Genomic DNA, 24755 nt, shown 5'->3' on the forward strand with positions numbered 1-24755 from the left:
GTGAAGGTGGTTGTTTCCCTGAGTTGTAATGACTGGCCTCCAGTAACCACAACCACCTTCCTTTGTGTTAGGAACGACTCCAACTAATGAAGGGTTCTCCCCGTGACCCTAGATTTGCACCATATCTAATTGGATACTGTCTTGTTGTTGAGGGCAGCTTGTAGCTACATCTGGACTAAGGCGGTGATGAGTTATGAAGCCAAGTGGTTCTGGTGGAACCGGAACTGAGCGGTGGCGAGGTTATTGGTTAGTAGGTTCGCTTGATGGCGCTATTGCCGATTCCTTCGACAGGTTTGCAAGGGGTGTCATTGGCTCTGGTGCACAGGCAGGATGATGTCAAGGACCAAAGTGCCCAGTGCACTAATCCCCCTCTTAATGTTACGTGGAGTGAAGCAAATTGGCTGGACTCTGGTATCTCATCACAGACGGTCCCTCAAACGAGGATGATTTGCTTTCACACAAGTTCACAGATGTTTCCATGAAGGACTCTTTTACAGATTTCTGTGTCCTCCTCACACATTACTTTTCTTCCATCTTTGTATCGTCAGCAAACTTGGCTACGTTACACTCAGTTCCTTCCTCCAAGTCGTTAATATAGATTGTAAATAGTTGGGGTTCCAGCACTGATTCCTGCGGCACCCCACTGGTTACTGATTGCCAACCTGAGAATTAACCATTTATCCCTACTCTCTGTTTTCTGTTAGCCAATCCTCTATCCATGCTAATATATTACCCCCAACCCTGTGAACTTTTATCTTGTGCAGTAACCTTTTATGTGGCACCTTGTCAAATGCCTTCTGGAAGTTCAAATACACCACATCCACTGGTTCCCCTTTATCCACTCTCTTCGTTATATCCTCAAAGAACTCCAGCAAATTTGTCAAACATGACTTCCCTTTCATAAATCCATGCTGACTCTGCCTGACCGAATTTTGCTTTTCCAAATGTCCTGCTACTGCTTCTTTAATAATGGACTCCAACATCTTCCCAACCACAGATGTTAGGCTAACTGGTCTATAGTTTCCTGCTTTTTGTCTGCCTCCTTTTTTAAATAGAGGCGTTACATTTACAGTTTTCCAATCTCCCCAGAATCCAGAAAATGTTGGTAAATTACAGCCAATGCATCCACAATCCCTGCCGCTACTTCTTTTAAGACCCTAGGATGCAAACCATCAGGTCCAGGAGATTTATCCGCCTTTAGTCCCATTATTAACAACTTGGAGGAAGGAACGGAGTGTAACGTAGCCAAGTTTGCTGACGATACAAAGATGGAAGAAAAGCAAATGTGTGAGGAGGACACAGAAAATCTGTAAAAGGACATAGACAGGCTAAGTGAGTGGGCAAAAATTTGGTAGATGGAGTATAATGTTGGAAAGTGTGAGGTCATGCACTTTGGCAGAAAAAAAATCAAAGAGCAAGTTATTATTTAAATGGAGAAAGATTGCAAAGTGCTGCAGTACAGCGGGACCCGGAGGTACTTGTGCGTGAAACACAAAAGGTTAGTATGCAGGTACAGTAAGTGATCAGGAAGGCCAATGGAATTTTGGCCTTTATTGCAAAGAGGATGGAGTATAAAAGCAGGGAAGTCTTGCTACAGTTGTACAAGGTATTGGTGAGGCCACACCTGGAATACTGCATGCAGTTTTGGTTTCCATATTTACGAAAGGATATACTTGCTTTGGAGGCAGTTCAGAGAAAGTTCACAAGGTTGATTCCAGAGATGAGGGGATTGACTTATGAGGAAAGGTTGAATAGGTTGGGCCACTACTCATTGGAATTCAGAAGAATGAGAGGTGATCTTATCAAATCGTATAAGATTATGAAGTGGCTTGACAAGGTGGATGCAGAGAGGATGTTTCCCCGATAGGAGAGACTCGAACTAGAGGGCATAATCTTGGAATAAGGGGCCGCCCATTTAAAACTGAGATGAGGAGAAATTTTTCTCTGAGGGTTGTGGATCTGTGGAATTCGCTGCCTCAGTGAGCTGTGGAAGCTGGGACATTGAATAAATTTGAGACAGAAATAGAGAGTTTCTTCAACAATAAGGGAATAAGGAGAGCGGGCAGGGAAGTGGACTTGAGTCCATGATCGGATCAGCCATGATTGTATTAAATGGCGGAGCAGGCTCAAGGGACCGTATGGCCTACTCCAATCCTATTTCTTAAGATATTATGTACTTTATCCATTGGCAAGGGTTAACCAGGACATCTGGAGACCTGCTCTGCTGCATGGACCTAGTGCGCACACATATCGCAGTGTGGGCTGGCCCGTGCTGCTCCTGGGCCCTCGGCTCTTCTGGGTCCTACCATGGTGGGAACCGCAGGAGGAGGCCAAGTCGGATCATCCATTTGCCTGAAGGCGCATGTAAACAATTCAGCCGTGTGCAGTAGTTTCACAAGGCCTATACCTCATTCTACGATATACTGGACGCTGATGCACCCTTCGACACTCTCAATGAACCAGGACTGATCATCTGGCTTGATGTTAATTGAAGCGTGAGGGATGTGCTAAGCCATGCGTTGATGGACTGTGGTGATATACAATCCCGCTGCTGTTCATGGCTCACAATGGTGGAGCCATACAATATTTCCTACATTATAAAAGAGACTGCACTTCAAAAGTTCTTCATTGGCTGTAATGACAAATTGGCAGTGGTCGTGAAAGGTGCTATATAAATGCAAGCCTTTCTTTCGTACAGGATGTGGACAGGTGTCTTTATTGTCATACGACCTGTGCAGTAGTCAATCATACCAATGCGATCATGGACAAAGGCGTCTACGAACGTAGGTTGGTGAGGACGAGGTAAAGTGGAACCATGTTGGTTCGCGCACCACTTGACACAGGCCCAGTCAGAACGAGGTCAGCTCGGTAAGTCACCACTCTTCGTGGTGGACATTAAAGCCACCGACCCTTGCTTCCCTCAGAGGTTCCTCAAGATGATATTTAACATGGAAGAGTGCTGATTCACCAGTTCATGGCAGCAGTAGGTGGCAATCGGCAGGCGGTGTCCATGAGCTTGCTTGAACTGAAGCCGTGAGCCTTCATGAGGTCTGAAGTCAATGTGAGGACTTTGAGCCAAATTCACCCGACACTTTCCCGCTGTGCCCCCCCCCCTCTCTGGTGGGCTTATCCCGCCAGACAGGACGTACTCGGGGCCGGTGATGAAAGAGTCTGGGCTGTTGGCCGATAGATGAGATTCTAAGAGTATGATTGTGTCAGGATGTTCCTTGACTAGTCTGGACATTTCTCCAAACTTGATAACTGAATTCAATTCAATTTCACAATTTGCCATGGTGGGATAAAAACTCACAATATTTATTCATCAAATTATAGAAAAATTACAACACAGGAGGCCATTCGGCCCATCGTGTCCTTGCCGGTCAACAAAGGCCTAATCCCACTTTCCAGCTCTCGGTCCGTAGCCCTGTAGGTTACGGCACTTCAAGTGCACATCCAAGTACTTTTTAAATATGGTGAGGGTTTCTGCCTCTAACACCCTTTCAGGCCGTGAGTTCCAGACCCCCACCACCCTCTGGGTGAAGAAATGTCCCCTCAAATCCCCTCTATACATCCTACCAATTTCTTTAAATCTATGCTCTCTGGTTGTTGACCCCTCTGGTAAGGGAAATAGGTCCTTCCTATCCACTCTATCTAGGCCCTTCATAATTTTATACACCTCAATTAAATCTCCCCTCAGCCTCCTCTGTTCCAAGGAAACCAACCCCAGCCTATCCAATCTTTCCTCATAGCTAAAGTTTTCTAGCCCTGGCAACATCCTCATAAATCTCCTCAGTACCCTCTCTAGCGCAATCACATCTTTCCTGTAATGTGGTGACCAGAACTGCACGCAGTACTCCAGCTGTGGCCTAACCAGTGTTTTATACAGTTCAAGCATAACTTCAGTACTCTTTTATTCTATGCCTCGTCTAATAAAGGAAAGCATTCCTTATGCTTTTTAATCTAACTTGTCAACCTGTCATGCTACCTTTAATTATCTGTGGACATACACTCCAAGGACCCTCTGTTCCTCCACACCTCTCGGTATCCTCCCATTTATTGTGTATTCCCTTGCCTTGTTGTCCCTCCCCAAATGCATTACCTCCCACTTACCGGATTGAATTCCATTCACCACTTTTCTGCCAAACTGACTAGCTCATTGATATCTTCCTGCAGTCTACATCTTTCTTCCTCACTGTCAACCACACGGCCAATTTTTGTATTATCTGCAAATTTCTTCATCATGCCCCCTACATTTAACTCCAAATCATTAATATATACTACAAAAAGTAAGGGACCTAGTAAGGTAGCAACAGTACGACGATTATCCTGGCTAATTTCCATGTCAAACAATCTGGATAGCCTCACATTTTGAATCTGAAATTTGCCCAGGGTAGGCTTCATTTTAACAACTCTTTAAAACTATGAAATAAAAGGCGGAATTGTTTGGGTTGGCACAGTCCTTACCTTGTGTGCCAATATAGGCATTCTTTTGCTTATAACCATCCATGAAACTGGCATTGATGTAATCCGTCCTCTGCAGAAAGAACAACATTATAGATTACTCTGACATGCAAACATTTTATTAAACAATTTCATTTTAGGGGGTAGCTTAATTAGAAATCATTCCCACATTAAAATTGTTGCCCGGATAAATATTGTAATTGGAAAGAACTTTTCATTTATGTCCAGTGATTTTATAGAACAAAATCCATCTTTTAATAGTAATTGATCTGAATTTACAGCCCTTTGACTGATCAGCTTATTATATAGCTTCAGTCACAATGCCAGCAGCCTCAGCTCAGTGGTAACATTCCTATCACCAAATCACAAGGTTGGGGGGAAATGACACATAGTCCAAGGCCTGGGCACAAGGTTGACACTGAGTGCAGTACTGAGGGAGTGCTGCATTGATGGAGGTGCTTTTTCCATTTCGGGTGGCCTTTAATGATCCCGTGGCACTACTCGAAGAGCAGCACGGAGTTCTCCCAGCCAACATTTATCCTTGACCCAACACCAACAAAGCAGAGTAACTGGTTCATTTCATCGCTGATTGTGAGACTTTCGCAAATTGTCTGCTGTGTTTGCCTGCATTATAACGGACTTCAAAAGTAATTAAATGGCCTGAAGCACTTTGAGACGGCCTGAGGACGTGAAAGGCACTATATAAATGCAAGTTTATTCGTTCTTTATTTCTTATCGATGTTTTGCACCAGGTTACAGGTGTTCCACCAGTATTCAGCCAGCCAAACATAGACTATTCGTACCTTTAAAAATAGTCCCACATGGACTGTCCTTAGCGATTTTAGATTCAAGGGAGTTTACACCGACAAATTGCGGACTTCATTTTTGTGGTTTATTAGATAATCATCCAAACCCCTCTGGGTGTGTTACTGCTGCTGATGCTCGTTCAGTCAACGCAAAACTTCCATTCCGAGTGAGGGTGCCGCTCCCTCGCTCTCTCAAGTAATGCTGCTCAACGCAAGTGAATGAACGTTCTTGGAAAAAAACCTGTCGGCAAAATCTGACAGTAGCTGATGAGATATAGCTTGGGAGTGGCTTAGCTGAAGTATGGTCTTGTGGGGGAGGTCAGGCCTCTTGTAAATCAGTGAAACTTTGCACCCTGCTTCTATCTAATGTCACCGCTGCTGTTACAGCCACTGAGCAGGAAGTGGAAGAGTTTTATAAAATCTTGACTCCCAACCTAGGGTAAAGTGGGAGTTCAGTTGACTGATTCCCAGGATGGCAGGACTGACATATGGGGAGAACATAAGAACATAAGAATTAGGAACAGGAGTAAGCCATCTAGCCCCTCAATAAGATCATGGCTGATCTGGTCGTGGACTCAGCTCCACTTACCCGCCCTCTCCCCGTAACCCTTAATTCCCTTATTGGTTAAAAATCTATCTATCTTTGACTTGAAAACATTCAATGAGCCAGCCTCAACTACTTCCTTGGGCAGAGAATTCCACAGATTCACAACCCTCTGGGAGAAGAAATTCTTTCTCAACTCGGTTTTAAATTGGCTCCTCCGTATTTTGAGGCTGTGCCCCCTAGTTCTAGTCTCCCCTACCAATGGAAACAACCTCTCTGCCTCTATCTTGTCTATCCCTTTCATGATTTTAAATGTTACTATAAGATCACCCCTCATCCTTCTGAACTCCAAGGAGTAAAGACCCAGTCTACTCAATCTCTCATCATAAGGTAACCCCCTCATTTCTGGAATCAGCCTAGTGAATTGTCTCTGTACCCCTTCCAAAGCTAGTATATCCTTCCTTAAGTAAGGTGACCAAAACTGCACGCAGTACTCCAGGTGCGGCCTTACCAATACCTTATACAGTTGCAGCAAGACCTCCCTGCTTTTGTACTCCATCCTCTCGCAATGAAGGCCAACATTCCATTTGCCTTCCTTATTACCTGCTGCACCTGCAAACTAACTTTTTGGGATTCATGCACAAGGACCCCCCAGGTCTCTCTGCACCACAGCATGTTGTAATTTCTCCCCATTCAAATAATATTCCCTTTTACTGTTTTTTTCCCCCAAGGTGGATGACCTCACACTTTCCGACATTGTATTCCATCTGCCAAACCTTAGCCCATTCGCTTAACCTATCCAAATCTCCTTGCAACCTCTCTGAGTCCTCTACACAACCCGCTTTCCCACTAATCTTAGTGTCATCTGCAAATTTTGTTGCGACTACACTCTGTCCCCTCTTCTAGGTCATCTATGTATATTGTGAACAGTTGTGGTCCCAGCACTGATCCCTGTGGCACACCACTAACCACTGATTTCCAACCCGAAAAGGACCCATTTATCCCGACTCTCTGCTTTCTGTTCGCCAGCCAATTCTATATCTATGCTAATACATTTCCTCAGACTCCGCGTACCTTTATCTTCTGCAGTAACCTTTTGTGTGGCACCTTATTGAATGCCTTTTGGAAATCTAAATACACCACATCCATCGGTACACCTCTATCCACCATGCTCATTATATCCTCAAAGAATTCCAGTAAATTAGTTATAAACATGATTTCCCCTTCATGAATCCATGCTGCGTCTGCTTGATTGCACTATTCCTATCTAGATGTCCCGCTATTTCTTCCTTAATGATAGTTTCAAGCATTTTCCCCACTACAGATGTTAAACTAACCGGCCTATAGTTACCTGCCTTTTCCTGCCCCCTTTTTTAAACAGAGGCGTTACATTAGCTGCTTTCCAATCCGCTGGTACCTCCCCAGAGTCCAGAGAATTTTGGTAGATTATAACAAATGCAGCTGCTATAACTTCCGCCATCTCTTTTAATACACTGTGATGCATTTCATCAGGACCAGGGGACTTGTCTACCTTCAGTCCCATTAGCCTGTCCAACACTACCCCCCTAGGAGAGACTGGATCAACTGGGCTTGTATCCACTGGAGTTTAGAAGAATGACAGAGATCTCATAGAAACATAAAATTCTGATGGGATTGGACAAGTTAGATGCAGAATGTTCCCGTTGCTGGGGAGTTCTAGAACCAGGGGTCACAGTCTAAGAATAAGGGGTAAGCCATTTAGGACCGAGATGAGGAGAAACTTCTTCACTCAGAGAGTGGTTAACCTGTGGAATTCTCTACCACAGAAAGTTGTTGAGGCCAGTTCATTAGAGATATTCAAGAGGGAGTTAGATATGGCCCTTACAGCTAAAGGGATCCAGTGGTATGGAGAGAAAGCAGGAAAGGGGTACTGAGGTGAATGATCAGCCATGATCATATTGAATGGTGGTGCAGGCTCGAAGGGCCGAATGGCCTACTCCTGCACCTAATTTCTATGTTTCTATGACATGAGTTTTAATAAGGAAATCTTGTTTGGCAAAAGGTGCAACAGCCCTGAATATACAACACGCAATCTTTGAGTGTGGCGCCAGTGGAAAATGTGCAAAAACATAGAATCGGCAACTAAATAGTGCATGTGTATGAAGCTGGCATTGGGACTGCACCTGGGGGTGAGGCTGTAGCTGGGCTTCCTGCCAGTCTTGGCACGTGGAGGTGACAAAGGAAAGGAGGCTTCATCTGCCCATTCCTCTTAAACAAGCAACCACCAAAACAGATTCTTCAGATTCTGACCCCATTTACTGAGAAAAATATCAGCAACAAGAATGCATTGCTGACTAGTCTATTATATTTCAGTTTTGATATAAAGAACATAGAATTGCAACTTCTATTTATATAGCATTTAAAAGCGCTTCACAGAAGTGTGACCAAAAAATAGGACATAAAAACATTAGAAATAGGAGGAGTCGGCCATTCGGCCCCTCGAGCCTGCTCCACCATTCAGTAATCATGGCTGATCTTCTACCTCAACTCCACTTTCCTGCACTATGCCCATATCCCTTGATTCCCTTAATATCCAAAAATCTATCTATCTCTGTCTTGAATATACTCAAAGACTGAGCCTCCACAGCTCTCTGGGGCAGTGAATTCCAAAGATTCACCACCCTCAGAGAAGAAGTTTCTCCTCATCTCCGTCCTAAATGGCCAACCCCTTATCCTGAGATCGTGACTCCTGGTTCTAGAGTCCTCAGCCAGGGGAAACATCCTCCCTGCATCTATCCTGTCAAGCCCTGTAAGAATTGTGTATGTTTCAATGAAATCACCTCTCATTCTTCGAAACTCTAGAGAATATAGGCTTGGTCTACTCAATCTCGCCTCATAGGACAATCCCCCCATCCCAGGAATCAGTCTGGTGAACCTTTGTTCACTCCTTGGGTAAGGAGACACAAACTGTACACAATACTCCAGGTGCGGTCTCACCAGGTCCCTATATAATTGCAATAAAATATCTTTACTCTTATACTCAAATCCTCGTGTAATAAAGGCCAACATACCATTTGCTTTCTTAATTGCTTGCTGTACCTGCATGTTAACTTTCAGTGATTGATGTACAGGGACACCCGGGTCCCTCTGAACACCAACATTTCCCAATCTCTCACCATTTAAAAAATACTCTGCTTTTCTATTTTTCCTACCAAAGTGGATAGCTTCACATTTCTCCTGAAGCTGAAGATGTGATGGCGGGAGAGGTTGGGGGGGGTGGGGGGAGGGGAAGAGAACATAATCTTGGTCAAAGTGGTGGTTTAAAGAGGGTCTTAAAGGAGGAGTGGGAGATTAATAAAGCGTGTCTATTTCATGCAGATGTTCAATCCCGTAGCCTCCGGAGGGATAGCAGGATCGCTGGTGGGGTGACATCAGCCCACTCCATCTGTGATTGATGGAAGGGCAGCACCCATTCTCCCCACTCTGTGGGAATTTATCAAATTAAAAAGGAAGACCATCTAGCAGTGCAAGGACCCACTCTATATTCCCCTTGCTGCAATTGGTTAGTGTGTAGAGGACGCGGTCCTTATGATCAATTTGTTAAGTGCTGTGGCGCTTTTACCCGCAGATACTGCTAGATGGCGCCACAACTCCACTGCTCCATCTCGCAAACACTACGTTGAACGGCTGACAATTTAACCCAGGCAGCTGAATTACTTGGCATTTGGTGCTCCATGGGTGGGATTCAATCAGGATATTAGTTGGGAAAAAGAGGATGGTCCAGAAATCCGAGTTCAAATCCCACCACGGCAGCTGGGGAATTTAAACACAGCAACTCGCCAAGGCTTCTTCGGCAGCACCTCCCAAACCCGCGACCTCTACCACCTGGAAGGACAAGGGCAGCAGGCTCGTGGGAACACCATCACCTCCACGTTCCCCTCCAAGTTACACACCAACCTGACTTGGAAATATATCACCGTTCCTTCATCGTCGCTGGGTCAAAATCCTGGAACTCCCTCCCTACATGCACCATGGGAGCACCTTCATCATCATCTTCATCACAGTCCCTCGAATCGAGGATGACTTGCTTCCACGCCAAAGAGTTCACAGGTGTTTCAATGAAGGACCTCATATTCCAGGTCCTGAACTACATCCTGAAGGGTGGAAGATGCCTGTGCGTGGATGTTTTTAAATGTGTGGTGGCCGTTGCACACCAGCCACCACACGGGCTTGATCCAGTGGCAAGGACCATTACACGGACTGCAGCGGTTCAAGTCGGTGGCTCACCACCATCTTCTCAAGAGAAATTAGGGATGGGCAATAAATGCTGGTCTTGCCAGCAACGCCCACATCCCATAAATGAATTAAGAGAGAGGAATGCATTGGCACCAATATTCTATAAAGAAATGTTGGAGAGAACATAGGAACAGACTGGGAACTAACAGATCAAGGGAGAAGTAGTGGTACAGACTGGTCAGAAAGACGGCAAAGCACTCAACAGGTCGATTCCGGCGGTGAGGGGGTGGACTTATGAGGATAGGTTGAGTAGGTTAGGCCGCCCATGTAAAACTGAGATGAGGAGAAATTTCTTCTCTGAGGGTTGTAAATCTATGGAATTCTCTGCCCCAGAGAGCTGTGGAGGCTGGGTCATTGAATATATTTAAGGCAGAGATAGACAGATTTTTCAGCGATAAGGGAGTAAGAGGTTATGGGGAGCGGGCAGAGAAGTGGAGCTGAGTCCATGATCAGATCAGCCATGATCTCATTGAATGGCAGAGCAGGCTCGAGGGGCCCGTATGGCCATCTCCTGCTCCTATTTCTTATGTTCTTATGTCGAGTGGCAGTTCTGATTAGGATACGATCCCAGGTAAACTGCCAGAAGACAGACAGACAGGAAGGAGGAATTGAAATGCCCGTGAACTTGGCCAAGAATAAGGTTCTGAGCCCCACTGACTTTGCTCGGCTCCTGGAGAGCTTTTAGTTAACAAGGACGAGGAGTGAAAGTATGGTGTCGGAGCTCAGCAGAGGGAAATTCCAGCTGGCAGCAGCACCGAGTGTGAATCCTTGGGACCTGCAGGCGGTAACCACGAATATGCCCTGGCTTCAGGAGAGGAAATGCACAGACACACGTAAGATAGGCAAGGGCTGGACTCGTTTATTTCTGCTATTTAAATATTAGCAATTGCAGAATAGGAAATCTTTGAAATGTAAGCTTATTAGTCTTTGGGAAGAGGAGCTCTTTTGACTCACGGATGTTTAAGAGGAACGCAACATAAAACATCAGCAAGTTATAAGTCAGGTGCAGATCTAGAGAAGAACAATCTCATGAAACGCAGAAGACAAACAAGTAACCAGTAAGATCAATCGGATATTTACAAACAGGTGGAGTTGATGCATTACAATATGCAAACCTTCAGCTATGCTTGTGCATCACACAATGAGGCAATTTGATAACCCTCCTGTGACACAGTATCTGAATATACCTCACACTAGACAATTCCAGCTCTAGACTGCCTTCCCTAAACCTCTCCGCCTCTCTCTCCTCCTTTGAGATGCTCCTTAAGCGGACAAGGAAGTGGACTCGAGTTCATGATCTTATTAAATGGCGGAGCAGGCTCGAGGGGCCGTTTGGCCTACTCCTGCTCCTATTTCTTAAATTCTTAAAACTTACCTTTTTGACCAAGCTAATGGGCCCAAGTTTCCACATGATTCGCGCCTGATTTTTCGGAGCAACTGGTGGAGAACGGACTATTTTAGAAATCGCAATTCTCCACATTTTTTTTTTCTGCAGTTCTAGTCAGGTAGAACAGTTCTACTTTAGAACAGAATTTTTTCTTCAAAAGGGGGCGTGTCCGGCCACTGACGCCTGATTTGAAAGTTTCCACAGTGAAAATGTACTCCAAACTAAAGTAGAATGGAGCCAGTGAAGATTTTTGTAGAACTGAAAAAACCTGTTCTACACATTAAAAAATCAGGCGCAGGTTACAAATTAGGCGTCCAGAACGAGGTGGGGGGGAGGAGGGGGGGGAGGGAACTCATTAAATTCGACAATAAATCCTTTATACTTCTACAAATATTATACAAATAAATCCAACCTGAATAAACATTTATAAGCCACGAAAAGATTAAATAAACCATCTTCCTACCTGTGTGAAAGTGCTTCAGCCAGGGAGAATTCTGCAGCCGTTCGTGCCGCTGAGCAGGAGGGGAAGAGAGAGAGGGGAGGGGGGGAGGGAGAAAGGGGGAGAGGGAGGGAGAGAGAGAGGGGAGGGGGGGAGGGAGGGAGAGAGAGGGGAGGGGGAGAGAGAGAGAGAGAGAGAGAGAGAGAGAGAGAGAGAGAGAGAGAGAGAGAGAGGGAGGGATGGATGGAGAGAGGGAGAGAGAGAGGGGGGGGCGTCGGGTCAGGGAACAGGGGGTCGGGTCAGTCGGGGGTGGGGGGGGGGAGCGGGTGTCGGTGCGGGGGGAGCGGGTCTCGGGGGGGAACGGGTCTCAGGTCGTCGGGGGGGGGGGGGAGCGGGTGTCGGTGCGGGGGGAGCGGGTCTCGGGGGGGAACGGGTCTCAGGTCGTCGGGGGGGGGGGGGGGAGCGGGTGTTGGGTCGGGTCTGGTCGGCGGGGGGGGAAGAGCGAGTGTCGGGTCTGGTCAGGCGGGGAGCAGGAGCTGGCCGTGGGAGGAGCCCCAGTGAGGCCATTGGGCCAGGGCTAGGGGCTGCGTGCTTCGGGCCCCTCCCACACAGTTCGGCGCCTGGAGCTACTGCACTTGCGTGCCGACTGTAGCGCGCATGTGCAGAGGTCCCGGCACTGTTTTCAGCGCAGGGACCTGGCTCCACCCCCCCACAGCTCGTGCTGGCTGTGCCGAGGGCCAGAGGACCTGTAAGTCGGTGCAGAATACTGAGGATTTTTTTAGGCGCCGTTTTAGGCGCGAAAAACGGGCGCCCAGCTCGGAGGGGTGCCCTTTTTTTTCTTGTGGAAACTTGGGCCCAATATCTCTACGAAGCTCGGTGTCAAACTGTGTCAGATAACGCTCCTGTGAAGTACCTTGGGATGTTATACTACATTAAAGGTGCTTTCGTTATCAGGAAAATACATTTATTTAGAAACTAGCAGGTCAAAAGTGGGACATTTTAACTGCTGGTATTATATAAAAAGTGATGTACAGTCTACAGTGAAATAGTTTTCAGTATCAATGATATAGTAATGTACGTCACCTGGAGGTGTATGTCTCACCAATATTCATATAGAAGGTGAAGTTGTGTCACTGTCTGCCAACATCCTGACACTCACAGTAGATAAACATAACTCCTTACATGGCTCAGTCTCAAATGTTTTTTGATAACACTCCTGTGAAGCGCCTTGGGGTGTTTTACTCTGTTAAAGGCGTTATATAAATTGAGAGTTGTTGTTGTAGACAGGGCTCAGGTTTAACTCATTATCGTGATTTTCATTTTCTGGTCTGTAGTCAGGGAAAATCAGCACAGGCCGGTTCAACACTCACTCAATCTGCCGGTGACCAGAAAAAGGGAAACACAGAGTTAACCATTTCAGATCGATGACCTTTTGTCAGAACCTTCTGACTGCCCTGACGTGACGTTAACTCGTTTTCTCTTTCCGCAGAGGCTGCCTGACGTGCTGTCAGTTTCCAGCATTGTCGGTTATGATTGCCGGTTTCCAGCATCGCAATGTTTTATCCTTCATCTCACTGGCTGTCTGTGGGGCCCTCTAACAGCTACAGCATTTGCCCACACAGCAACAGTGGCTGCGACGTTAAAAGCAATTCACTGTGTGTGTGTGAGACACTTTGGGATGTGCCTCAGTGACTTTATGGGCATGTCCCTAAATGCATGTTGTGCCCTTCGACTACATCAGGGGTGTTCAGGTTGAAACTCCCTTATCCGTCACCCTTGGGACCTGGCCTGTGCCGGATAAGGGATTTTGTCGGATAAAGGGAGGTCACGCCGAGAGGGGAGGGGAGGAGGCCCGAGGTCGGGGAGGGGGAGGGAGGAGGTCAGTGCCCCTGGCAGGCCGAGTGTCGGCAGGCCCCAAAGCCGGGGTGGAGGTTGGCCACGTACTGTGCACGCGCGCCCGGCCACCAGAATCATGCCGGACGAGGGGTGGTGCCGGACGAGGGGTGGTGCCGGATAAGGGAGGTCCAACCCGTATTTTTTTTTTTATATACCAGCCCCTCACAGAAAATCTCATTAAAGCAAGGCAGTGACTCCCAAGTTGCAGTTGGTCTTTTGAATACTTGAAAGGGGATTCTAAATCCGAATAAAGGAACACCTGTTCTGGTTGAATCGGTCTGGAGCACGCAGAGAAGTCCCAAGTGTTCTCATTGCTCTGTACAGCTCACGACTTACCCTGCAAGTTCCAATTACAGACAAACGGCTGGGTCTTGGACAGCACCGAGCTTCGACAGACCGCTCAGCTTGTCCAGCAGCCTGATGGACGCATTGTGTTTCACTGGTAGTCACAGCACGTTCCAACCCGAAACAAACACCTTTGCAAAGTGTTCATTTGGACTGTAGTCCGAGAGAGTTAATTGGAAGCGTCTTGCGATGTCACTGTATTGTCACGTCACTGATTTGATTTCTGTTGGTATTTTTCCACGGGTATCGCAGGCTTGCAATAGGCTGCCAAGAACACCAAGTACTTGGGGAGTTGTGATCTCGGTCTCAGCTGAACACAGAGTTTTGGTAGCCTGCAGTGACAAGGCCAGGAAATCGAAAAAAAACTATCACGGCAGAGTAAAGTCTGGCAGCTGGTCGGAGGGGCGATTCAGACAGCCATCCGGCAGACAAAGGAAAGGCAGCATTTTAGAGGGGAGGCGAAAGACTCAACAACAACTGACATTTACAGAGCGCATTTAACGTAGCGAAAAGGCCCAAGGCACTTTTCAGCAGCGATATCAGTAAAAGCATTTTTAATACTGAGCCACAGAAGGAGATATCAGGGCAGATGACCAAAAGCTTGTAGGTTTTAATGAGCATCTTAAAGGAGGAGAGGTTGAGAGACAGAGGAGTTTAGGGAGGGAATTCCAGAGCTTAGGTCTAAGGCAGTCTCGCTCTCAAATCCACTCTCACTCCACCACAATCTTGTGTTTCAGCTCTTTGGCTTCAGAAATCTGTCTCTCTTACCTCATCGTGATTGAGAGACTTCAACTTCACTCTAGTTTGGTCCAAGCACAGTACGTCCCCATATCGATTCTTCTGCTGGTTGTATGGCTGTCTACATGCAAAGGAAAGACACGGTTAGAGAAATATCACCATCTTTTTGTAAGGGTATCGAATCCCCCTCCATTTTCCCACTCCTTACCATCTCCTAGGTTACAGACCGGTTGTAAGCCCCGCTCAGGTCTCTACTCATGGCTCTCTAAGCCAGCTACCAGGGAGCACGTTGCAGTAGGGTGGAGGCAAACGATTATCGCCACTACTCTGGAGAATCCCTGGCTATTATAGAACGTGATTAAACATTCTGTGTTTTGCACCAGGAGGCCACGGAACTCTCATATGAGCATGTGGATTCCTTATTGAAGGCTGAATTTTTTTTTTTTAAACGCTGGACTCTTGCTGTTCCGACTCAGGTACTGTTGAATGAATGAGCTAAATAATTCACAGGTAAGTTTCAGCAGCTTATTTTTTGGTGTAATATTTTACTTACCCGAGAGGTTTATGCAATTCCTCTGGCAGGACAGTGAAACACATTGACTCCAAGTCTAACCACCTAGCAATTGGGATCCTCAAAGCTGGAAGGACACACTTTCATTTTATAAAGGGGTTGATATGGTGTCATTTGAGTACAGAAGCAGGGAGGTCTTACTGCAGTTGTACAGGGCCTTGGTGAGGCCACACCTTGAATATTGTGTACAGGTTTGGTCTCCTAACTTGAGGAAGGACATTCTTGCTATTGAGTGCAGCGAAGGTTCACCAGACTGATTCCCGGGATGGCGGGACTGACCTATCAAGAAAGACTAGATCAACTGGGCTTGTATTCACGAGTTCAGAAGAATGAGAGGGGACCTCATAGAAACATTTAAAATTCTGACGGGGTTAGACAGGTTAGATGCAGGAAGAATGTTCCCAATGTTGGGGAAGTCCAGAACCAGAGGTCACAGTCTAAGGATAAGGATAAGGGGTAAGCCATTTAGGACCGAGATGCGGAGGAACTTCTTCACCCAGAGAGTGGTGAACCTGTGGAATTCTCTACCACAGAAAGTTGTTGAGGCCAATTCACTAAATATATTCAAAAAGGAGTTAGATGAGGTTCTTACTACTCGGGGGATCAAGGGGTATGGCGAGAAAGCAGGAATGGGGTACTGAAGTTGAATGTTCAGCCATGAACTCATTGAATGGCGGTTCAGGCTAGAAGGGCCGAATGGCCTACTCCTGCACCTATTTTCTATGTTTCTATGTTTCTATGTATCAAATTAAAAACCAATGCGTATAAGGTGGCCAAGGTTAGTGGGAAACTAGAAGATTCGGAAAATTTTAAACAACAGCAAAGAATGACTAAGAAAGCAATAAAGAAAGGAAAATTAGATTACGAAAGTAAACTTGCGCAAAACATAAAAACAGATAGTAAAAGCTTTTACCGATATATAAAACGGAAGAGAGTGACTAAAATAAATGTTGGTCCCTTAGAAGATGAGAAGGGGGATTTAATAATGGGAAATGTGGAAATGGCTGAGACCTTAAACAATTATTTTGCTTCGGTCTTCACAGTGGAAGACACAAAAACCATGCCAAACATTGCTGGTCACGGGAATGTGGGAAAGGAGGACCTTGAGACAATTACTATCACTAGGGTCGTAGTGTTGGACAGGCTAATGGGACTCAAGGTAGACAAGTCCCCTGGTCCTGATGAAATGCATCCCAGGGTATTAAAAGAGATGGCGGAAGTTATAGCAGATGCATTCGTATTATCTACCAAAATTCTCTGGACTCTGCGGAGGTACCAGCGGATTGGAAAGCAGCTAATGTAACGCCTCTGTTTAAAAAAGGGAGCAGACAAACGGCAGGTAACTATAGGCCGGTTAGTTTAACATCTGTAGTGGGGAAAATGCTTGAAGCTATCATTAAGGAAGAAATAGCGGGACATCTAGATAGGAATAGTGCAATCAAGCAGACACAACATGGATTCATGAAGGGGAAATCATGTTTAACTAATTTACTGGAATTCTTTGAGGATATAACGAGCATGGTGGATAGAGGTGTACCGATAGATGTGGTGTATTTAGATTTCCAAAAGGCATTCGATAAGGTGCCACACAAAAGGTTACTGCAGGAGATAAAGGTACGCGGAGTCAGAGGAAATGAATTAGCATGGATCGAGAATTGGCTGGCTAACAGAAAGCAGAGAGTCGGAATAAATGGGTCCTTTTCGGGTTGGAAATCGGTGATTAGTGGTATGCCACAGGGATCGGAGCTGGGACCACAACTGTTTGCAAATATACATAGATGACCTGGAAGAGGGGACAGAGTGTAGTGTAACAAAATTTGCAGATGACACAAAGATTAGTGGGAAAGTGGGTTGTGTAGAGGACACAGAGAGGCTGCAAAGAGATTTGGATAGGTTAAGCGAATGGGCTAAGTTTTGGCAGATGGAATACAATGTCGGAAAATGTGAGGTCATCCACCTTGGAAAAAAAAAGTGAAAGGGAATAACAGTAAAAGGGAATATTATTTGAATGAGGAGAAATTACAACATGCTGCGGTGCAGAGGGACCTGGGGGTCCTTGTGCATGAATCCCAAAAAGTTAGTTTGCAGGTGCAGCAGGTAATCAGGAAGGCAAATGGAATGTTGGCTTTCATTTCGAGAGGGATGGAGTACAAAAGCAGGGAGGTCCTGCTGCAACTGTACAGGGTATTGGTGAGGGCGCACCTGGAGTACTGCGTGCAGTTTTGGTCACCTTACTTAAGGAAGGATACACTGGCTTTGGAGGGGGTATAGAGACGATTCACGAGGTTGATTCCGGAGATGAGGGGGTTACCTTATGATAGATTGAGTAGACTGGGTCTTTACTCGTTGGAGTTCAGAAGGATGAGGGGTGATCTTATAGAAACATTTAAAATAATGAAAGGGATAGACAAGATAGAGGGAGAGAGGTTGTTTCCACTGGTAGGGGAGACTAGAACTAGGGGGCACAGCCTCAAAAGACGGGGGAGACAATTTAAAACCGAATTGAGAAGGAAATTCTTCTCCCAGAGGGTTGTGAATCTGTGGAATTCTCTGCCCAAGGAAGCAGTTGAGGCTAGCTCATTGAATGTATTCAAATCACAGATAGATAGATTTTTAACCAATAAGAGAATTAAGGGTTATGGGGAGCGGGCGGGTAAGTGGAGCTGAGTCCATGGCCAGATCAGCCATGATCTTTTGAATGGCGGAGCAGGCTCGAGGGGGTAGATGGCCTACTCCTGTTCCTAATTCTTATGTTCTTATAATCATATTGAATGGTGGTGCAGGCTCGAAGGGCCGAATGGCCTACTCCTGCACGTATTTTCTATGTTTCTATGTTATGTTAATGGGACGGTATTTGTAACCAATCAGAGAGCTGTGTTTTTGGCAGCGCTTGAGGATCAGTACAATGTTAAACAAATCCAACAAGGAGTCCAATGATGAGGGGGTGATGCTGACTTGTAACATTTTAAAATAGTTAAAATACTCTTTCCATTGACTGTGGTCCTCCAAGTGTGTTAGCGGTGAATTCCTCCCGGTGCCTTTTGCCCTCTGCTGTTACAAGCTCATTTCTGATTTTGCAAACTCAAAGCGTGTGAAAAAAACACAATGCACGATAATGTTGCGGTTTCATTATTAGTTATTTCCATTGTTTCACACTCATTGGTTTTTAAGCTGCACAGTTCAGGACATGGCACAGCACTTGTTTAAACTGTGCAATATTAATTTTTATTGTCCTGGTCGAAGCTGGAATATGATCCCCTCCCACCCACCCCCCCCCCCCCCGCAAAAAGCACTAGCAAAAATCCTAAATCATGAACAATAAAACTGATTTTCACTTGTTCAGTCACAAGAAACCAATGGCCTCGATCTTACTCCTTGGGTCTCAGTATTTCAGGAGGCAGTTCAGAGAAGATTCACAAGGTTGATTCCTGAGATGAAGGGGTTGTCTTATGAAGAAAGGTTGAGCAGGTTGGGCCTATACTCATTGGAGTTTAGAAGAATGAGAGGTGATCTTATTGAAACATATAAGATTCTGAGGGGGCTCAACAGGGTAGAATGCAGAGAGGATGTTTCCCCTCGTGGGGGAATCTAGAACTAGGGGGCAGAATAAGGGGTCGCCCATTTAAAACTGAGATGAGGAGGAATTTCTTCTCTCAGAGGGTCGTGAATCTTTGGAATTCTCTGCCCCAGAGAGCTGTGGAGGCTGGGTTATTGAATATGTTTAAGGTGGAGATCGACAGATTTTTGAACGATAAGGGAATCAAGGGTTATGGGGAGCGGGTGAGGAAGTGGAGTTGAGGTCAAGATCAGATCAGCCATGAACATATTGAATGTTGGAGCAGGCTCGAGGGGCCAAATGACCTAATCTTGCTCCTATTTCTTATGTTCTTATGGGTTGGGGATGGGTATCTTTGAAGCCGAGGATACTCCATGCCTAACAACTGGTGCTCAGAACCCTTGATATCTGCTTTCCATGTTAGACTTGGTAACTAATACCTAAACCAGGCTGAACACTGCTGACTAGCCAGCCTGCTTCACTAAGGAGCCCTGAAGGGATATACCCATCACCGGGGGCCACTCGGTTATAGACCAACAGGTACGGTTGTCCGACCTGGGCAAGCGGCAGTCATAAATCGGAGCAGGAGTAGGCCATTTGGCCCCTCGAGCCTGTTCCGCCATTCAATAAGATCATGGCTAATCTGATCATGAACTCAGCTCCACTTCCCTGCCCGCTCCCCATAACCCTTTACTCCCTTATCGCTCAAAAATCTGTAAATCTCCGCATTAAATATATTCAATGACCCAGCCTCCACAGCCCTCTGGGGCAGAGAATGCCACAGATTTACAACCCTGAGAGAGAAGAAATTCCTCCTCATCTCAGTTTTAAATGGACGGCCCCTTATTCTGAGACAATGTCCCCTAGTTTTAGTTTCCGCTATCAGTGGAAATATCCTCTATGCATCCACCTTGTCGAGCCCCCTCATTATCTTATAAGTTTCAATAAGATCAACTCTCATTCTTCTGAACTCCAATATTTATAGGCCCAATCTACTCAACCTATCCTCATAAGTCAACCTCCTCATCTCCAGAATCAACTTCGTGAACTTTCTCTGAACAGCCTCCAATGCAAGTATATTCTTCCTTAAATACGGAGACCAAAACTGTACGCAGTACTCCAGGTGTGGCCTCACCAATACCCTATTCAGTTGTAGCAGGACTTCTCTGCTTGTATACTCTATCCCCTTTGTAATGAAGGCCAATATTCCATTTGCCTTCCTGATTACTTGCTGTACCTGCATACTAACTTTTTGTGTTTCATGCACAAGGACCTCCAGGTCCCTTCTGTAATGTAGCATTTTGCAATTTTTCTCCATTTAAATTATAATATGCTTTTCTATTATTTCTGCAAAAGTGATTAACCTCACATTTTCCCACATTATACTCCATCTGCCAAATTTTTGCCCACTCACTTAGCCTGTCTATATCCCCTTGCAGATTTATTGTGTTCTCCTCACAATTTGCTTTTCCACCCATCTTTGTACCATCAGCAAATTTGGCTACATTACACTCGGTCCCTTCATCCAAGTCATTAATATAGATTGTAAATAGTTGGGGTCCCAGCACTGATCCCTGCGGCACCTCACTAGCTACTGTTTGCCAACCGGAAAATAACCCATTTATTCCTACTCTCTGTTTTCTGTTAGTTAGCCAATCCTCTATCCATGCTAATATATTACCCCCAACCCCAAGAACTTTTATCTTGTGCAGTAACCTTTTATGTGGCACCTTATCGAATGCCTTCTGGAAATCCAAATACACCACATCCACTGGTTCCCCTTTATCCACCCTGTTCGTTACATCCTCAAAGAACTCCAGTAAATTTGTCAAACATGACTTCCCCTTCATAAATCCATGCTGACTCTGCATGACCGAATTTTGCTTTTCCAAATGTCCTGCTACTGCTTCTTTAATAATGAACTCCAACATTTTCCCAACCACAGATGTTAGGCTAACTGGTCTATAGTTTCCTGCTTTTTGTCTGCCTTGTTTTTTAAATAGGGGCGTTACATTTGCAGTTTTACAATCTGCTGGGACCTATCTCCTTAAATGTCTGCCACTGCTCAACAACTGTCCCATACTTTAGTCTATTTTCCCAGTCCAATTTAGCCAACTCTGCCCTCATACCTTTGTAGTCTCCTTTATTTAAGCTCAGGACCCTGGTTTGAGAACCAACTTTCTCACCCTCCAACTGAATTTGAAATTCAACCATGTTATGGTCACTCATTCCTAGAGGATCTTTTAATACAAGATCATTTATTAATCCTGTCTCATTACACAGTACCAGATCGAAGATAGCCTGCTCCCTGGTTGGTTCCGCAACATAATGTTCAAGGAAACTATCCCAGATACACTCTATGAACTCTTCCTCAAGGCTATCCTGGCCAATTTGCTTTGTCCAATCAATATGGTTAAAATCGACTATGATTATTGCCGTTCCTTTCTTACAAGCTTCCATTATTTCCTCTAATCAATAGTTATCTAATCAATGCTCTGTACCTCTATGCATACTTGGAAGTCCCTTAGCATTGGCTCTGTCAACCCATATCTAAACTATCCCGACATGGATAAGAGGAATGTGCCGCTAAGGGCAGAGTCTGTGCACTCCATATTGAGCTCACAGAAACATCAACTTGCATTTATATAGCGCCTTTAACGTAGCGAAATGTCCCAAGGTGCTTCACAGGAGTATTATGCGATAAAACAATTTGACACCAACCCGCATAAGTAGGTAGGTTTTAAGGTGCGTCTTGAAGGAGGAAAGAGAGGCAGAGAGGTTTAGGGAGGGAGTTCCAGAGCTTGGGGCCCAGGCAACAGAAGGCACGGCCACCAATGGCTGAGCAATTATAAAACCCTGCAGGTGGGTACAGATTTTGCAGCAGTAAGATTTAGAGACACTTGAACATGGTCAATATTTGTTTGATAACCCTCCCCTGAAGCACCTTGGGACATTTTACTACATTAAAAGGAGCTATATGAATGTAACCTGTTGTTGCTGTTGGATTTTCAGTATATCAGAAACCCAGGTGACTAAAAAAAAAACACCACGATCGAAAGAGCATTTAAAAACTAGACTAATCTTACAAATTATGGGCCTAGGTCAATCTCCAGATACAAAAATAAACACATTATATTTATGGCCCAGCGTCAGTTCTATTTAGCCTGTTACTGGATTTGCTATAGCTGGGCTCACGGTTAAGTCCAGGGCCACAGTGTCTTGTAATATGGGCCTACCATACCCTGAAAGCTACCCTCCTTCCTGCTCCCTGCAGAATCACAGAGGAACTAAATACTTGTGAAAGTCAATGAAGGAAAAGGGCTATTCAGCTCATCTGAGCTTGTGCCATTAGTACTGTAACTCGGGGACTTGCAAGCTTATAATCCCCGTTGGCCAGATAGACGAATACTGCAGGCTGTGGGGAGCCACATGTAAAGCTTACAGCCATGCTCCAGTAAATTGCATATCTCAAGATGCGGGTACTGGCGGGTCTTGGTGTTCTGATTTAGGGTTGAACCACCCATGAGCCAACACCATCTTTTACAAATCTCCACGCCAATAAACAATTCTACCAGGACTAGCCAAACAGTAAGAAATATCAACTTAAATAGAAATTAATTATTTAGGCATTGCGAGCCGGTTACCAGAGCTTGAGGGCCATATATAGCCCTGGACCAAAGTGTGGGCAGCCTTACATAACCCTTGCAGTCCAACATCTCCCCAACTATCTCCCCTGGTAATTATCCCCAACTAACTCCCCTGGTAATTATCTTCAACTATCTCCCCCAGTAATTATCCCCAACTATCTCCCCTGGTAATTATCCCCAACTATCTCCCCCGGTAATTATCCCCAACTAACTCCCCTGGTAATTATCTCCAACTATCTCCCCCAGTAATTATCCCCAACGATCTCCCCTGGTAATTATCCCCAACTATCTCCCCCGGTAATTATCCCCAACTATCTCCCCTGGTAATTATCCCCAACTATCTCCCCCGGTAATTATCCCCAACTATCTCCCCTGGTAATTATCCCCAACTATCTCCCCTGGTAATTATCCCCAACTATCTCCCCTGGTAATTATCCCCAACTATCTCCCCTGGTAATTATCTCCAACTATCTCCCCTGGTAATTATCCCCAACTATCTCCCCTGGTAATTATCCCCAACTATCTCCCCTGGTAATTATCTCCAACTATCTCCCCTGGTAATTATCCCCCAACTAACTCCCCTAGTAATTATTCCAAACATTCCTTCATTGAATATTTTTAAGATCCGTTTTGCATTTACTTTTCAGTCATTTAAATTGATGTCTTAACAGAGGAATACTTTTCCTCATTCTGTATTCGTTGGGTTCAGTGAATTAGGGATAATCAACATCTTCAGGAACATGCAAACAAACCTATACACCCAAGAATTTGCCCAGTGACCTAAGCAGAAGCAAAATAACTGGATTATTATATTACTTATGAAAGCGTATTACAATACAAGAGACCACAAGCACGTCATTTCCCCTAAAATCAGCCACCCGTACCCCTCAAACCTGCAAATGAAATATAGCCAAGACAATACTGGTCTTTATTAATGTACACTGCGGCATCTGAAACCCATTCTTCTCAGTCTGCCTCTTGCGCGTCAGCTTGGCTCAGTGACAGCACTGTTGTGTCTGAATTAGGTGACTATGGGTTCAAGCCCCCGCCCCCAGAGGACTTGGACACGTAATCCAGGCCAACGCTTCAGTGCAATACTGAGGGAGCGTTGCCTCGGCAGAGGTGATGCCTTTTGGATGAGACGTTAAACCGAGGCCCCGTCTGCCTGTTCAGGTGGATGTAAAAGATCCCGTGGAACTATTCAAAGAGTGGGGACTTTGCTGTGCACAAATTGGCTGCTGCCTAAAAAAAACAACAGTGACTACACTTTAAAAGCAATTCATCGACTGTGAAGCACTTTGGGACATCCAGAGGACATGAAAGACGCTATATAAATGCAAGTTCCATTTGCTTCCCCCGTGAATTATTTCTCATGAATCAACCAAAGTGAATTCTAAGATGATCACTTTACTCTCAATAAAGCTCGATTTGGGTTAATATGAAAAAGAAAGCTTTTCAGATACAGTCCATTCATAGGAACAATGAGGACTATTCTTTCCATTGCAGTACCTGGGATCAGGCAGTATAAAAGCAAAGCAAGATGCATCACAACATCCTGGGACATTATAAACCAAACCTAACACACCGCTCATAACTCAACACACGACCACAACTACTACTGCACACAGTCGTGTGCTCACACCACACTGTGCTATCTAATTATTCCATTTCCAAGATTACTAAACACATACTAACCACAGTGCAACCTCACAGCAAATACACATCAAGTATAGAGCTGCATTGAACCTCCAACTCAATTATTCTAGCACACATGGAAGACAAACCAATAAAGGGCGCGCATTTAAAAAGTACTTGGATGTGCACCTGAAGTGCCGTAATCTACAGGGCTACGGACACAGAGCTGGAAAGTGGGATTAGGCTGGGTAGCTCTTTTTCGTCTGGCACAGACATGATGGGACGAATGGCCTGCTTCTTTGCTGTAAATTTCTATAATTTGAAGAAAAAATATCACTTTACCCAAACTAGAAATGCCTCAACCTCAACTGCCCAACACTTAAACTTAGAAAGTATCGCGAGTGCGCTGCCTGAAAGATTGGTGGGAGCGGCTTCAATAGTGACTTTCAAAAGGG

At 45.3% G+C, this 24755-nt stretch overlaps 1 protein-coding gene across 2 annotated transcripts in view; it reads right to left on the reverse strand.

Moving 5' to 3' along the window:
- Positions 1-24755, reverse strand: part of ptpn9a (protein tyrosine phosphatase non-receptor type 9a) — a 285425-nt gene that overhangs the window by 31571 nt on the left and 229099 nt on the right. For both annotated transcript variants that reach the window (XM_070865136.1, XM_070865135.1), the window contains exons 8-9: positions 14922-15012; positions 4465-4534 (exon numbers count right to left, since the gene is read on the reverse strand). In XM_070865136.1, coding sequence (XP_070721237.1) covers positions 4465-4534; positions 14922-15012 — 161 coding nt within the window. The remainder of the gene's footprint in view (positions 1-4464; positions 4535-14921; positions 15013-24755) is intronic.

Source organism: Pristiophorus japonicus, chromosome 21 (assembly GCF_044704955.1).
Source record: "Pristiophorus japonicus isolate sPriJap1 chromosome 21, sPriJap1.hap1, whole genome shotgun sequence".
NCBI classification, from domain to species: domain Eukaryota; kingdom Metazoa; phylum Chordata; class Chondrichthyes; family Pristiophoridae; genus Pristiophorus; species Pristiophorus japonicus.